General features: G+C 44.0%; 1 protein-coding gene across 2 annotated transcripts in view; it reads left to right on the forward strand.

Annotated features, from left to right (window-relative positions):
• The window catches only part of PLCG1 (phospholipase C gamma 1), a 122,809-nt gene that overhangs the window by 99,865 nt on the left and 8,159 nt on the right, over nt 1–14,785 (forward strand). For both annotated transcript variants that reach the window (XM_084853959.1, XM_084853960.1), the window contains exons 22-28: nt 754–850; nt 1,913–1,985; nt 3,828–3,985; nt 6,100–6,196; nt 7,395–7,619; nt 9,384–9,532; nt 12,411–12,525. In XM_084853959.1, coding sequence (XP_084710085.1) covers nt 754–850; nt 1,913–1,985; nt 3,828–3,985; nt 6,100–6,196; nt 7,395–7,619; nt 9,384–9,532; nt 12,411–12,525 — 914 coding nt within the window. The remainder of the gene's footprint in view (nt 1–753; nt 851–1,912; nt 1,986–3,827; nt 3,986–6,099; nt 6,197–7,394; nt 7,620–9,383; nt 9,533–12,410; nt 12,526–14,785) is intronic.

Below are 14,785 nucleotides of genomic sequence, written 5' to 3' on the forward strand. Positions count from 1 at the left end.
CTCTCCTGCCTATTGCTTCTCCCCTCCAAATTGTACCCTTCCCCCACTGCTTTGTAGCTGTTTGGGAAAGATGTGCATTTCTAAAATCATAAGAGCCATGCTGGATCAGACTAAGGGTCCATCTCATCCAGTGTTCTCACACAGTGGCCAACCAACTGCCTGTGGGAAACCTACAAGTAGGACATGAGGGCAATAGCACCCTCCTGGTCATGTTCCCCAGCAACAGATACTGTAGGTAATATACAGCCATCAGGACTAGTAGCCATCTGATAGCCTTATCCTCCATGAGTTTTTATAATCCCCTTTCAAAGCCATCCAGATTGGTGGCCATCACTACATCTTGTGGTATCGAATTCCATAGTTAAACTATGCACTGTGTGAAGAAGAATACATCTAGGCTCGGGGTCCTCTGCTGAGATCAAGTTCAGCCCTTAATCAGGAACACTTTCATCTTGAGTCAGAGCACTTTGGTAAAGAGTAATGTTTTGGGAAATGGGTTTTCCTGTGAATGACAGACCAGAGTTTTCCTGCTTGTCGCAACCAAGGCAGGATACCAGTTTACAGAGTATACCCTCCTCCCCACTCCACTCTTGATGGGCCCTCTGCATATTGCACACTTAGTAAGCTCTACAAGCCTGCTTAATGCCACATGTTAATAGTCTGATTAATTAATTTTGGTTTTCTCAATACAGCATATTGTTTGTATTTTTATGTTGAATATGCTTTGCACGTGCACCTTTTTGTTTCTCCCAGGTGGAGAGGAGACTATGGGGGTAAGAAGCAGCTGTGGTTTCCTTCTAACTACGTGGAAGAAATTGTTAGTCCAACTGGCCTGGAGCCTGAGAGGGAGGTGAGCATTCATTTTGGATGAATGGGGAAGAGGGAGCTGCAAAGGTTCCAAGTCTCTTCTAAAGAAGAGTTCGCCTTCAGATTCAGCAGAGATCTCAGTTTGAGCTTTGGTCTTGAAATAAGGCCTTCTGAATATCTAAAGTACCACCTTCTCCCATATGAGCCTGCTTGCCCATTAAGACCTTCTCTTCAGACTCTCCTGTACGTCCCACCAACATCTGAATTGCATTTGGCTGGGACATGGGAGAGGGTGTTCTCTGTGGCCGGGCCGAGGCTCTGGAACTCCCTGCCTAGGGAGTCCTCCCTTGCCTGCTCTTGATGGCCTTCCATCACTGTGTTTAGACCCTTCCTTCTCGGCAGGCATTTTACCTGTGAAGATGTTATATTTATGTTTAATCTCCTTAGAATGTTAGTTTAATTTATTTGTTTTAAGGTGTTTTATCAGCTGTCTCTGGTTGTTACTAGTGAACATTTTTATTGACCATTTTAATGTTGTAATCTCTGATTCAATTTCTTGAACATGTCTTGTGGAAAAGCAGAATAGAAGTACCTGATGATAATGACTGGAAGCTACTGCAGTTGTGAGATGATCTGTGTGGATAAAAGAAGGATTTTCTGAGATGCTACATAAATATTACCAGAATTTATTTTGCTAGTCTTCAGCATCTGTGTAATTCCAGACAATCCTTGCCCAGAGGACTGTGAATGGCTCTACTTTGCTACTCACAAATTACATGGGACAGTAGTAGACATAGAAGTTGGTGGGTTGTATCCAGTGTTCGTCTACCTTAAGTCCTATTCATTGCAATGGGTCTACTCTAAGTAGGATTAACATTGGATACAACCCAGAGACAGGAGCAGGGTGTGGAAGAGGGATCTCTGGGTGGAAATGGAGAAGCAGCTAAGGCAAGAATAGGTATTTTTAGCATTTTTGTAATGTTTTGCTATTTAAAAACAGAATGCATTCATACAAGTGAGTGCTATTGCCTGCCCTGAAACTCTTATGGCAGGCAAACTATAAAATGCAAAGAAATGTAGTAATATGCTGTGATCTTGCTTCCAGGAGCAGCTAGATGAAAACAGTCCTCTGGGAGACATGCTTGGAGGGGTCCTGGATGTACCATCCTGTCAGATTGGTAAGTGGATGAAGAAGGCAAGAAGACATGACTAATTTGGATTTTAGGCCCTGACTAATTCTCCTTTTCCTTGCTAGTGTACAAGCTCTCTGTTAACACAGCTTTGTTCCAGGAAAAAAGTCTTGTGTTGCTAAATGATCAAAGCTGTTTTTCACCCACACAGGACTATTTTGGGTATTACTCTTTAGTGGGAATTGCAGATGCAAGAGTATTCTGCCTCTTTACACACCCATTGCAGCTTCGCCTGCAGTCGATCCAGGTGCAAATATGGAATTCTGGAGTTCCATGCTTCTGACTGCAGGACAAGGTCTGTGCACTGGTGATTCACACGTGACATTCTTATTAGAATTCAGAAGACTAGGCAGTTCACTCATCTGCAGTGTCCATAGAATGTAATGTCTGAACTGGTTCTGGAGATGGGTCCCAGGAAAAGATTATTGGGTAGAAAGTGGCCCTCTTCAACAGTTCTGTTGAGCTGCTTTTTTTCCTACTGAGCACCAGCTCTCGGGCAACATATCCATGTATCTCCATGAGGACTGTATCTTGCATCTTCTGTATTATTACCTGAGGATGTTGCTATAGTGTGTTGTATAGTGAATTGTGTTGATAGTCTAGGTTGGGTACGCAAGCTGGTTACCTCCAGATATTTTGGGCTACAACTCCCATAATTCCTGACCATTGGCCATACTGTCTAGAGGCTGGAGTTGTAGTCCAAAACATCAGGAGGGTGCCAGGTTGCCTACCCCTGGTTAGGTCATCAGTCAACTGAGCTGGGTGATTCCAGAAATGCCAGAACCATAGTTAAGGGACCATAGTTCAGTGGTAGAACATGTGCTTCACATTCAGAAGGCCCCAAATCCAATCCCTGGCATCTCCAGGTAAATAGATCCCAAAGGAGGCTGATCTCACCTTCTATTTAAGGGCCTTCAGTACGACAGTCAAAACCTTCCTTTTTAGGAAGGCTTTTGGGCCACGAATAGTGTTCCCTTTTTGATGTGGATTTTACTGCTGTGGTTAAATTATTTTGGATGATTGCTTGCATTTTTTAGATTTTTATTTTCCATTTTACTGTTATGACTGTTGTATTTTTTTTTTATCACACAGTTTTAAAAAGCAGTTACTGTTTTAACATGTATTGTTAGCTGTCTTGGGCTCCTTGAGGTCCAGTGAGCTATCTTGCGCTCATTGGGTGGGGTACAAATGTTTTAAATAAATAAATGAGGAATAGGGAGCAGGCGGGAAAGACCTCAGCCTTGGAAACCACTGCCAGTCAGATTAGGCAGTACTGGGCAAGATGAACAAATAGCCTGACCCTGGTATAAGGCCGCTTCCCGTGTACCTTCCTAACCATTTTATGTGAGCAAGAGAGATTGAGGAAGGGAAGGAGGAAAATGGACCCAGAGAGAAGTATAGATGGAGATATACAAAGCAGAAATAGTAAAGAAAAATAAATGTAAGGTTTTAAAATGGGCCCTAAACTGCAGAAGGGAATTAAAAGTTGGCCCTTGGTCTGGAAAGGCTGAAGGTCACTGTAGTTGTCTTAAAAAAAACAAAAACTGGGATACTCCACCGCACTCTGATATAGACAGCAAGAAACTCAGACAAAATTTGCATCTCTTTCCAGTCTTCTGCATCTGTTGTTTCTCCCTTACTTTTGAAAATTGTGTCGGTATGATCTGTGCTACTTGCATGCTATCGAGAATTTTGGGGCTGGAACTGTGGTCTCAGCTGAGCACAAATCACTTCTCCTGGTCAAGTGTATGGCTGTGAGGCTCTGGAGAAAGGCAGCGGCCTGTGTCCCCATGACCTAATCATGCTTTGCCCTGATCATTTTCCCCACAGCCATCCGCCCTGAGGGCAAAAACAGCCGCTTGTTTGTATTCTCTATCAGTATGGCTTCTGTCTCGCGATGGTCCCTGGATGTAGCAGCTAACACACATGAAGACCTGTTGGACTGGGTGAAGAAGATCCGTGAGGCAGCCCAGACAGCTGATGCCAGGGTAAGATGTGCTCTCTGTCCGAAAACATTGTAATTCAGAGAGGCAAAAGCCACTGTGGATGCCATTGCCCACAGTGGCGCAATGGGTGGCTACCAGGGAGATCCACCTGGTGTCTTAACTATATATAGGCTAAGATCTTCCTTTTCCAGCAGGCATTGAATCTTTAATCTATTGCTATGTTCATTAATTTTACTGATGGCTCCTTGATGTTTTTAATATTTTAAATGTTTAATATTGTGTTACTCTGATGCTTTTATTGTTTTATTTTCATTTTTGTGTTGGTTATTGTGTTGTTGTTGTTTTAGGTTTTTTTTAATTGTAAACTGCCCCAAGGGCAGTTGCCAGGTAGGCGGTATACAGACCAAACCTAAACTTAAACCAAAACCTAAATAAATAAGGGACCTAATATGAAGGATATTCTGGCTGCCGTGTGAAGAGTGTAAAAATTCCTTTCCCCTGGGATTTGAACTTGGTAGAGCAAGCTGGTTACAAAGAGCTGGGCAAAGCATGTTGGGAGACATGACAGAGGTGTACACAATTATGCATGGTGTGGAGAAAGTAGATAGGGAGACATTTTTCTCCCTCTCTCAAAATATTAGAACCCGGGGGCATCCCATGAAGCTGATTGGTGGAAGATTCAGCACAGACAAAAGGAAGCACTTCTTCACACAATGCATAGCTAAACTATGGAATCCACTTCCACAAGATGGAGTGATGGCAAGCAGTTTGGATGGCTTTAAAAGGGGATTGGACAAATTCCTGGAGGAGAAGGCAATCAGTGGCCACTAGTCCTGATGGCTACACACTGCCTCCAATATCATAAGTACACCAGTTGCTGGGGAACATGGGCAAGAGGGTGCTGTTGCACTCATGTCCTGCTTGTGGTTTTCCCTTGGGCAGCTGGTTGGCCACTGTGTGAACAGAATGCTGGACTTAGTGTACCCTTGGTCCGATCCAGCATGGCTCTTCTTATGTTTTTAAAGTGTGGAACATGTTGTGTGAAAACATTGCAAGGACAGCACCATTTTCTAAATGTAGAGCTGAGCTACATGTTCAGGAAAGCCGCAGGTGGAAATGCCTACAAATTGTGCCCACTCCTGCTTTGCAGCAGAGAAATGAGAGCCAGGGCTCCCAACCCTGTGTTTGCTGCTGAATGTGTAGTTTGCATCTTAGATGCTGATTCCCATCAGCTGTTTTAATTCCAAGTTTGCCTGGATGGTGAAAAAATGCCTGTATGTGTGTATTTTTCCCATGAGGAGCTTAGTATTAGGGCTGCTTATGGAATCAGCCTCCACCAAATTCTGTCCCAGATGTGGAGATTCTGCTTTACTAGATATATTACCAAAATGTCAGAATACATTGTTCTTCCAGAAGTATATTTTTGTAATTTTGCAAGATGGTGAAGGGGCTGGGGGAGACTCCTTCCTTTTCTGTCTTTTTTCAGTTAAAATACATCAAAAGTAAATTTGAAAAATGTCAAGAACTCCCCACTCCCAAGGCACCCTCCAAATATTCTTCATTCATATATATACACAGACAGACAGACACACACACACACACACACACACAGCGCGAGAGAGCTCATGCATGCATGCATGCATACATACATATATCCCCCCCTTCCCTCTCTCTCTCTCTCTCTCTCTCTCACACACACACACACACACACACACACACGCACCCATCCATTTTCCACAGGAGAACCTATGGTAGAGGAGTTTGGAAACTCTTTTGCCAAGATTTGGAATTCCTGGCAGACCTCTTTAACAGACAGAATCCAAGTGTTATATGAATACCAGAATAATAATGGAAGAGAAATGCAAGATTCCACTCATCCTACTTACTGTTCCTGACAGTAGTTGGCTCCTTGCTGCCTCTATCAACTTTTAAAAGATTGAGTGAGAAAAAATATTTCTGGGACCTTAAAGATCTCCTATTGTAGAAAAATGGACAAAAAGATCCCATGTACTTTCCAAACCACAGTGAAGTCCAATTGTCTTGCGATTCCTCATTTTCGATCATTGAACATTGATTTTGCAGTCAAGTTTGTATCTGTGCCAGTGTTCCTACCCATATTGTGGACCATCCAGTCCTTTTTTTTCCTCCTTTGGCAGCTCTCCGAAGGAAAGATGATGGAGAGGAGAAAGAAGATAGCACTGGAGCTTTCTGAGCTAGTCATCTACTGTCGTCCTGTTCCTTTTGATGAAGAGAGTAAGTGTAGATTCCATCAGGCATCTATTATTAATTTTGTACAATAACCCATTGCATAGCAAGAGTTGATTACCCAACCTCTGGCAACCATTCAGCCTTGTGATGTGGAAGTTCGTTGAACCAGAAGGCTTGGAGCACTGCACCATCCAGTCTCCCTATCCAAATGTCATAGGTGATTGCTAAAGCTCTCACACATAAGTCTTTTAATGTTATTTGGTAGCCATGGAGCAAAAACACAAAAGTAGCTGCAGAGCTGAAATGAACTGGCCCTTTTCAGTTTATTTGTGTTTTGATGTTGGTTCAAAATCTAATTTGCAATCCTTGCAAAATTACATTTAAATTCAGCTTCCCTGGACATATAGTCATGACTCTAGTTTAACTAAGCGGCAACTTGACTTTTAAAAAATAAACCGATTGAGGAAAAAGTGAGGGTGGATCCTAATGACTTTATATTTTCCCATTGGTTCATTCAAACATTCTCAAACCTTCTTTCAGTGTGTGAGAGAGTTACAGGGTTGTGCCTCCCCCAACGACTGCAGGAGGGGGATTGGCTGGTGCACATGACAGGGGCTAGGCAGTGCAACCCCATGACCCATTCATGCATTGAAAGAACTGGTGGATTTGAGCGTGTCAAACTGTCGCATTTAATGGTTCAAACAAGTCTTGGTTGCAGTTCACCATGCCCTATAAAATCATCAAAAAGCAAACCATTTAACCATACTCAGCACATGTTAGCCCTGTTCAGGCATTTGCCTGAGGACAGGTGGGCTAAAACTGTGTAGGGGACAGGGGAACACTTACACACACACACACACGTGTCCCAGTGCACTGCAGCTCCTATTCAAACCTTTGCACACAGCGCAAAAGTCTGAAGAGGAGTCTGCACATACCAGGACACTGAGGGATGGGGGTTGCATGCACCCCTTTTCCCCCTACAAAGTTTTAGCCCACCCGTGTTCAGACAAACATCTGAATAGGGCTAATCTGTATGTACAAATTCACTGAAAACATAAACTCATGTTGACTTCAACACATAGATGTGAGAACTGTCCCTGGATTTCTGAAGATCTGTAAAAACAACTGAAAATCAGCCTATCTGCTCTGCAAAACCAACACATTCTTTCCTGGCCCATATCGTGGTGGGAGCATCCTGTCCAAAGGTTGCTCTATATCAGTGTCTGCCCCATGTCCTCTACAGAGATTGGCACAGACAGGGCCTGCTACAGAGACATGTCCTCTTTCCCTGAAACCAAGGCAGAGAAGTATGTCAACAAGATTAAGGGCAAGAAGTTCCTGCAGTACAACCGGCTACAGCTTTCCCGCATCTATCCAAAGGGACAGCGCCTCGACTCTTCCAACTATGACCCTCTGGCTATGTGGATCTGTGGCAGCCAGTTGGTGGCACTCAACTTCCAAACACCAGGTGAGAGCCACCTTTCACTGGGGTGTTTCCTTGATATAATAGTAACTCTCTGTGGTAACCATAGTTTAGGCCTTGTCTTCACCGCAGGCAAAAGTTATTGGTTCTACTCGGTCTGACGTTCAGCTGTTTGCATTATTATCGGCCACAGCTCTCTTTTTGTGCTTGCTTACGCTTCGGAGTGTGCCATGTTTTTAAATTATTTGTGCAAATGGGCAATTTAAAGATATACCCAGCTCTGTGTCTTAGTAAGGGCAACTAAAATGATCAAGGGGCTGGAGCATCTCCCCTGTGAGAGAAGGTTACAGCAGCTGGGACTGTTTAGCTTGGAAAAAAGGAAGGTGAGGGGAGACATGACAGAGGTCTACAGAATTATGCATGGGGTGGAGGATGGGGAGACATTTTTCTCTCTCAAAATCATCCCATGAAGCTGATTGGTGGGAGATTCAGGACAGATAAAAGGAAGGACTTCTTCACACAGCACATAGTTAAACTGTGGAATTTGCTACCACAGGATGTGATGGCCACCAATTTGGATGGCTTTAAAAGGAGGTTGGACAAATTCCTGGAGGAAAAGGCTATCAATGGCTACTGGTCCTGATGGCTACATGCTACCTCCAGTACCAGAGGCAGTGAGCCTGTATACTCCAGTTGCTGGGGAACATGGGTGGGAGGGTGCTGTTGCGCTCGTGCCCTGCTTGAGGGTTCCTGGTCGAGAGCTGGTTGGCCACTGTGTGAACAGAATGCTGGACTAGATGGACCCTTGGTCTAATCCAGCATGGCTCTTCTTATGTTCTTAAGACTCCCATCTGCTTCTGGGAGGAAAAAAAATGCACCCCCCTCCTAAAACACATAGAGTTTGGCACAGAAATAATTGGGGGGATCAGAGCAGTTGCCCCTGTGCCTGAGGTGTAAAACCTCAGGCTCAGGGGCCAAATCCAGCCCTCTGGGATTTCCCAGAAGGCCATGCCCCCACCCCCTTTCCCCACAATCACAAATTGTTTGGTGGCTTTCTGGCTTTTGTGGAGTTTTTTCCCCATTCTAAAAGCCAGGAATGCCTCTCCTAAGGCTTGCTCATCAGCAGTACATGCTTTAAGCTAAAATATACTGGTATTTTTATCCCTGCCTCGCTTGCTTTTGGCCCCACCCCCTTTTGTCAAGGGCCCCCCTCACCACTGGAATGGGGCTCCCAAGTCCCTGGGCTTAAAGAGGTTCCGCACCCCTGCTTGACTAGGATAGCACATGGACATGTCAGGGTAGGTAGGATGCTCATCTGGACCTAATTCATGGAACCTGAAACATGTAGAAATATGCCTTGAAAGCATGTAGGCGGAGTATAGAAGTACCAAGAGATGGCTTCACTGTGTGATTTTTTTCCCAACTGTGAAGAGCATTGTCAGTGGTAACAAACTTCTTACTGTGCTACCACTAAGTCTTTTAGGGCCCAAACCCATGCATGCTTAGACAGAAAAAAAGTACAATTCCCAGCTTTCCCCAGCAAGCAGGGAAAGCAGGGTGTAGGAGATTTTTCTGTCTAAACATGTGTAGGATTGCGCCCTTAGTAACATTAGTAGTACAGTTCACTGTCTTCACAAGCTGAAAAAGTACACTGTAGTACACAGAGAATTGCATTCAGGGATTTGTGAACTGGCCAGTTGACATTGATTTTTGGTAAGGGCGTACTTCAGACATTGTACTGTTGTCCTGAACCATCCTGTTAATTCTGCGCTGGAACTTTTCCTCGTCAAAATCCCTGTGTTTTTGCAGACAAGCCAATGCAAATGAATCAGGCCCTGTTCATGTCTGGAGGCCGATGTGGCTTCATGTTGCAGCCGGCCAACATGCGGGACGACTCCTTCGACCCCTTTGACAAGAACACTCTACATGGGCTGGAGCCACTTTCTATTTCCATTGAGGTTTGTGCTTTGTGCTCACATGCCGTGTCCCTGCTTTGACTTTGTTGTGGATGGACATGTCCCTCCCCCACCCCCTGCCCCCCGCCCCCTGTCTGAAGCATCAAAAGATTTCCACATTATACAATGAAGGATGTGATGCAAGTATATAGTATATGTATGTCTTCTACAAACAACTCTGTCTCTGCTGTGGAATGGAGCCTGGCTAGTTTTCACTTTTCCACCAGCAGATAGTATGTATGGGGGATTGCATAGGCCATTAAATTTGGTGGCCTCCTATTGTCCCAGTTCAGATGTAATGCTAAGCCATCGTTTAACACTACAGGAATGAGCTTGGGCATGAAGTGGAGATCAGAAGCATCAACTTCCTGATTTAAACTAGCTGCAGTTTCTTGTTACACTCAAACTGGGAATTCTGTCTAGTTTAAACTATGGTTTGTTGAAACATGAAACGATCAGAAACCATGGTTTAATCCTGGCTTGTTTCAATAAAACAGTTTAAACTAGAGAGAATTTCCAGTATCTCCCTTGGGCTGATTTTTTGCAATGTCTGAATGAGATGTTAGTAGAACTTTCTAATGTCTAAGAAAACTTTATGAATTAAAAGACTGTGGTGTGGGTTTGCGGAGGACATTATTCGTATGCACAAGCTCCCAGGTTCAGTCCTGTAGGTTGTTCGGCTGTCAAAGTCCTTCTGCCTTTAGTGCTGCCACCAATCGAAGTAGAGAGCACTAAGCTAGATAGACTGGTGATCTGGCTCCTCATAAGGCAGACGGAACCATTCCTATATTGTTTTCATATAAATATCATGTTGTACTGGCGTGTCATTTAATCTGTTCTCTCACAAATTAGCAAATGTTTAATGGGGGTAATTTTGTTTCCCCTGGAATAACAATTGGACCTTCTTGGAAGATAGATAGATAGATAGATAGATAGATAATCAGAATATGCCACCCAGCCCAGAATTCAGTCACAAGAATCAATGATGATGAATATTTTATTTTGGTCCAAGACCAGTCACAAGAATCTCTTTGAAACAGATATTAAATGAGAGAAGACACCCACTAGAACTGCTGTAGGAAAACAATTCTCTGGGGGGAAAGTTGTCAGCAATCTTTTGCCACCCATAGGTGGCTCCCTCCACTTAGAAATCCCATTTCTGAATTTTGTGCAATACTTAGCTGGGAGTTGCTAAGTTTAAAGCATAGGTACAACTCTGAACTCATAATTTAAGTGAAATGCAAAACGGGGTTTGTTGCTCCCATCCTGGTACGCACCACAAACACCAACATGCTACTTTTATCCAGAACATTGAAAATGGCTTCTGAGAGGCAAGACAAAGGACTTTTGAATCCCCTCTAGTGTTGTTCATGCTGACTGGAACTCATTCATGACTAACTTCAACAGGGTCAAGGGCATGAAGGCCCATTGAAAGCATGGGACGCAAGTTAGTCATAACAGACTTGTTCCAATGCCTTCAATGAGACAGCACAATCTTAAGCATGTTTACTACTGGCTTTAAGGGGGCTTTCTTCCAGGTAAGTGTGCATAGGATTGTAGCTTTAGACATGACTGACTTCAGCTAGATTGGGACCAAGGGCTCTTTTTTAAGATATCAGACACGTACAACTTCCCTTAAACTGCCGTTGAAAGGTTTTTATTTCAGTCAAATTAGGCCATGCACAGACTTCAGTTTTGTACCTAGTATGTGAAAGGAGTGAATCTTTGGTCACGCAACCTCACCCAACCAGGGATGAAGTGAAGCACTCATATTCAGCACCTGTGGTTGCCTGTTGGAACAAGCCTGCTAGAACTAACTATAGTGCCATTACACTATATGCACCTGTCAAAGTGTTGGCTCTTGGTAAAGTCACTGGCACCTCACTAGAGTAATTGGTCTGAGGCCCATCATGTAATTCATTGCATTTCAATGGAAGTCAGAGACCTAGAAACATTTTTTGGGTTCCAAAATCTCATCTGTACTTGAGTTTTCTAGGAACATAAGAAGCTGCCTTATACCGAGTCAGACCATTGGCTCATCTATCCCAGTTTTGTCAACACTGACTAGCAGCAACTCTCCAGGGTTTCAGGTAGGGGTTCCTGCCCTACCTAGAGATGCCAGGTGTCAGTAATGAATCTGAGCATGTGGAGATAGCTAGCACCTCAGATTCAGAATGGGAACAGCCAGAACAGGGGGAGGCTCCCCCCCTAGTGAGCTCAGATGTGGCAAGGCCTTCTTCTCAAGACCTTGGCACACAGCTGGCTCAGCCTGAAGGGCCCCCCTTTTCCTCTTCCATGAGAACCCAGGTCTCGGGGGAGGAGGAGAGTGAGGGGCATGACTTGAGGGATGCTAGGGTCCGTCGCAGAGCGAAGCGGGAAAAGTTAGAGGCGGAGCTCAGACGCTCCACCAGGTTGGCTTTGCATGATAGCCTGCATAGGGGGAAGCTACTGTAAGGGAGGGGCATCCCTCCTAAGCCAGTATGGCCCGGAAGTTCTTGTTCAAACTGCCAGCAACTTCTCTAACTTCCACTTTGGCTCCTCTATTGGTATTCATAATTGTGTGGAGTAGCTGTTTCCTTTGTAGCCTGAGAGTTTCCTAGAATTTGCATTTGTAAGGAACCTGATCATTAACTAAAAAAGTAGTGAGCCTAAAGCCTGGTATCTTGGAGTGTGTTGACTGTGAAGAGGGAAGAGGGAGGACGAAGTAACGTGACACCAGGGATCAAACCTGAGACTTTCTGCATGTAAAGCATGTGCTCTACCACTGATCTACGGCCCCTCCAATGATAGGGGTGCCTTTTGGCAATACATAGAAGAAGTTGGTCAGGAAAACAATTTAAAACAATGGTGTGTTTTTGTCCCTTCTGCCTGCTCTGCATAGGTCCTTGGGGCACGACATCTTCCAAAAAATGGAAGGGGAATTGTTTGCCCATTTGTAGAAGTTGAAGTATCTGGAGCAGAGTATGATAATGCAAAGCACAAGACCGAGATGGTGGGTGAGTACCGGGACTACCCAGAATTTAGACAGGATTGCAAAAAAAGAAAAAAGGCAGTGTTGTTTTGTATCTCCTACCTTGAAACATTCAGTTCGTTCTCTTTGTCTCTCTCTCTCCCCCCACTATCACTTTGATAAACCAACTTCCTTTACATCGCCAGATTGGTGTGCTCGCTATTTGATGATCTGACACTTGGGGTTCCTTCCTGTTGCCCTCCTCACCCTGGCCTCTGTGCTGCTTTTCTCAGGTCTTCAGATCAATGTGTAAAGATGAGGTTTGAAAAGGTTCATTGTATCATCCATTTTGCCTCAAATGTACTGTGGGGGTCTTTGACATGGTGAGCACTGTTTCCTCTGAACAGCTACAAGCAATTCTAAGCCAAAGAGGGGCTGCTTTCTGTTTTGGTGCTAAATTATAGAGGCTACAGCCTGTGGAAAAGATAAGCCTATAGAATTGTGGCTTGCTCAAGGATGTATTGAATTACTTAGATGGCTGGAAAAGAACTAGACAGGTAGAGTTGATGAGATGGTATCTTTTGTATGATTAAAGTAATCATACAGTACAGTCCAAACAGTAGATTAAAGCTGATGTAGGCTTTTGGTCCACACTGAGATTGTGGATAAAAAGTTTTCAGAAAACAAAGTACCTTGCATGCAGAAAAGTGGCTGGATTTGTAAAGTTTGTCATCTTAGCTGAGCAAATGCCATCTTTCTACAGCTCGCACCCTCTCCCAAGCTAATCTCAAAACAACTTGTGTGTGTATATGCTCCATTGCCTCTTGGAAGGCTATGTAAATACTAAATAGCCTGTCATATAGCTCTCCATATTAACATAGCATAAGATGACTCTGGTGAGTTTTAGTCTTCCCTCTCATCAGCTAGTTTTTCAAACCTGGCTTTCATGGATTAAATCCTTTCTGCTCAACCGGTGATTGGAGAAGTCTTCAATCTCATGGGAAGTTTCAATCAGGAAGTCATATTTTTGCCAGGAGCAAATTGCTCCCATTGGTGTATGTGTGTTCCACCATGGGGTAGCTTCTGGCTTGTTCTAGCCCCTGTATCTCCAGGCACCATGTGACCATCTCAAGGGCATGCTTTGGCTGTTATTGGAAAGATTAGATGATCTGCAGGGATCTCAATGCAATAAATGGTTGAACAAAGAGATTTTCTCGGAACCAACTAAGTTTTAAGGGACCCTGTTTTGCAATCGCCACTTAGTGAATGAAGATACCTTGTACTTTTCTACTTATGCTTTTGCCATTTTTAGAAGTTTTCTGTCTTTTTTACTTTTAATGCCACATAAACTCTAATTTCCTGAAATAAAGCAAATGCTTACTTTTTAATTGCATTCTGTGCCCTGTGGGGTTTCCTCTCTGTCCAGCTTTGCCATGCTGCATCATCTTACTATGTAAGAAGACCTGCTCCCCAAACAATTTTGGGGTGAGTTTTGATCTCTTTACAAGAGTTTTTGAAAGAGGAGTCTATGAGGCTTGGAAATAAGTCCAGGAAAAAAAAATGGGCTGGGTTTATCTGAAGGCTAAGGAATAACTCTGCAACCTGGGTTTTCCACACATGTTCATTTTAGTCATCTTCTGTGCTGGTTCTGCAAACACAGGACAAGCTTAGCTGCTAACTGGTTATCTTTTAGGCCAGAGGTGGGTGTTAATGGCTGAAGGTTCTAAAGAGCTGATTGCACCTTTTGGTGCTTGAGCTAATCAAGAGACGCTGTGATAATCCATCGCTTGCATGGCCTTACAAGAATAAGCCTGCACACATCCTGAAGAACTTTGTTAGCAAGCCAGTAGGCATTGGTGTACTCGGAAATAATGAACCGGTTTATACAACCCTGGCCAGTTGCTGGAGCATGTTGGCCTACATAAATGAAGAAATACATCTTTCTAGTGATTGCTGTGTTCTAATAAGACAGGAAAGAATCCAATATTCTCCTCTTAGGAGTGAAGCGAGAAAAAGCAGCAGGTTAACCACAGCAGCAGCAAATGTGCCAAACGCTACTTGTTTGTTTAGTTAAGTTCGTGAGCCAGTGCGGTTTTGGTGGATATGGTTGCATGGGATTCTCACCTGAAAGGGTGATTCCTGCTCAGCCATGAGCCCAGCTGGACTGACTTGGCCAAGTCAGACTCTCGCAGTCTCCATTTGTCATGCCACAGGGCAAAGCCTAGTCTCTGGGAGTGGCCTGGGAGGAGGTTTAAGGGGTGACACAGTTTGGAGAGCTGTACGAAATTTTGCACCTTTTTATGAGC

This window comes from Heloderma suspectum, chromosome 4 (genome assembly GCF_057233095.1).
Source record: "Heloderma suspectum isolate Gila_16-S chromosome 4, 16-S_ref, whole genome shotgun sequence".
NCBI lineage: Eukaryota > Metazoa > Chordata > Lepidosauria > Squamata > Helodermatidae > Heloderma > Heloderma suspectum.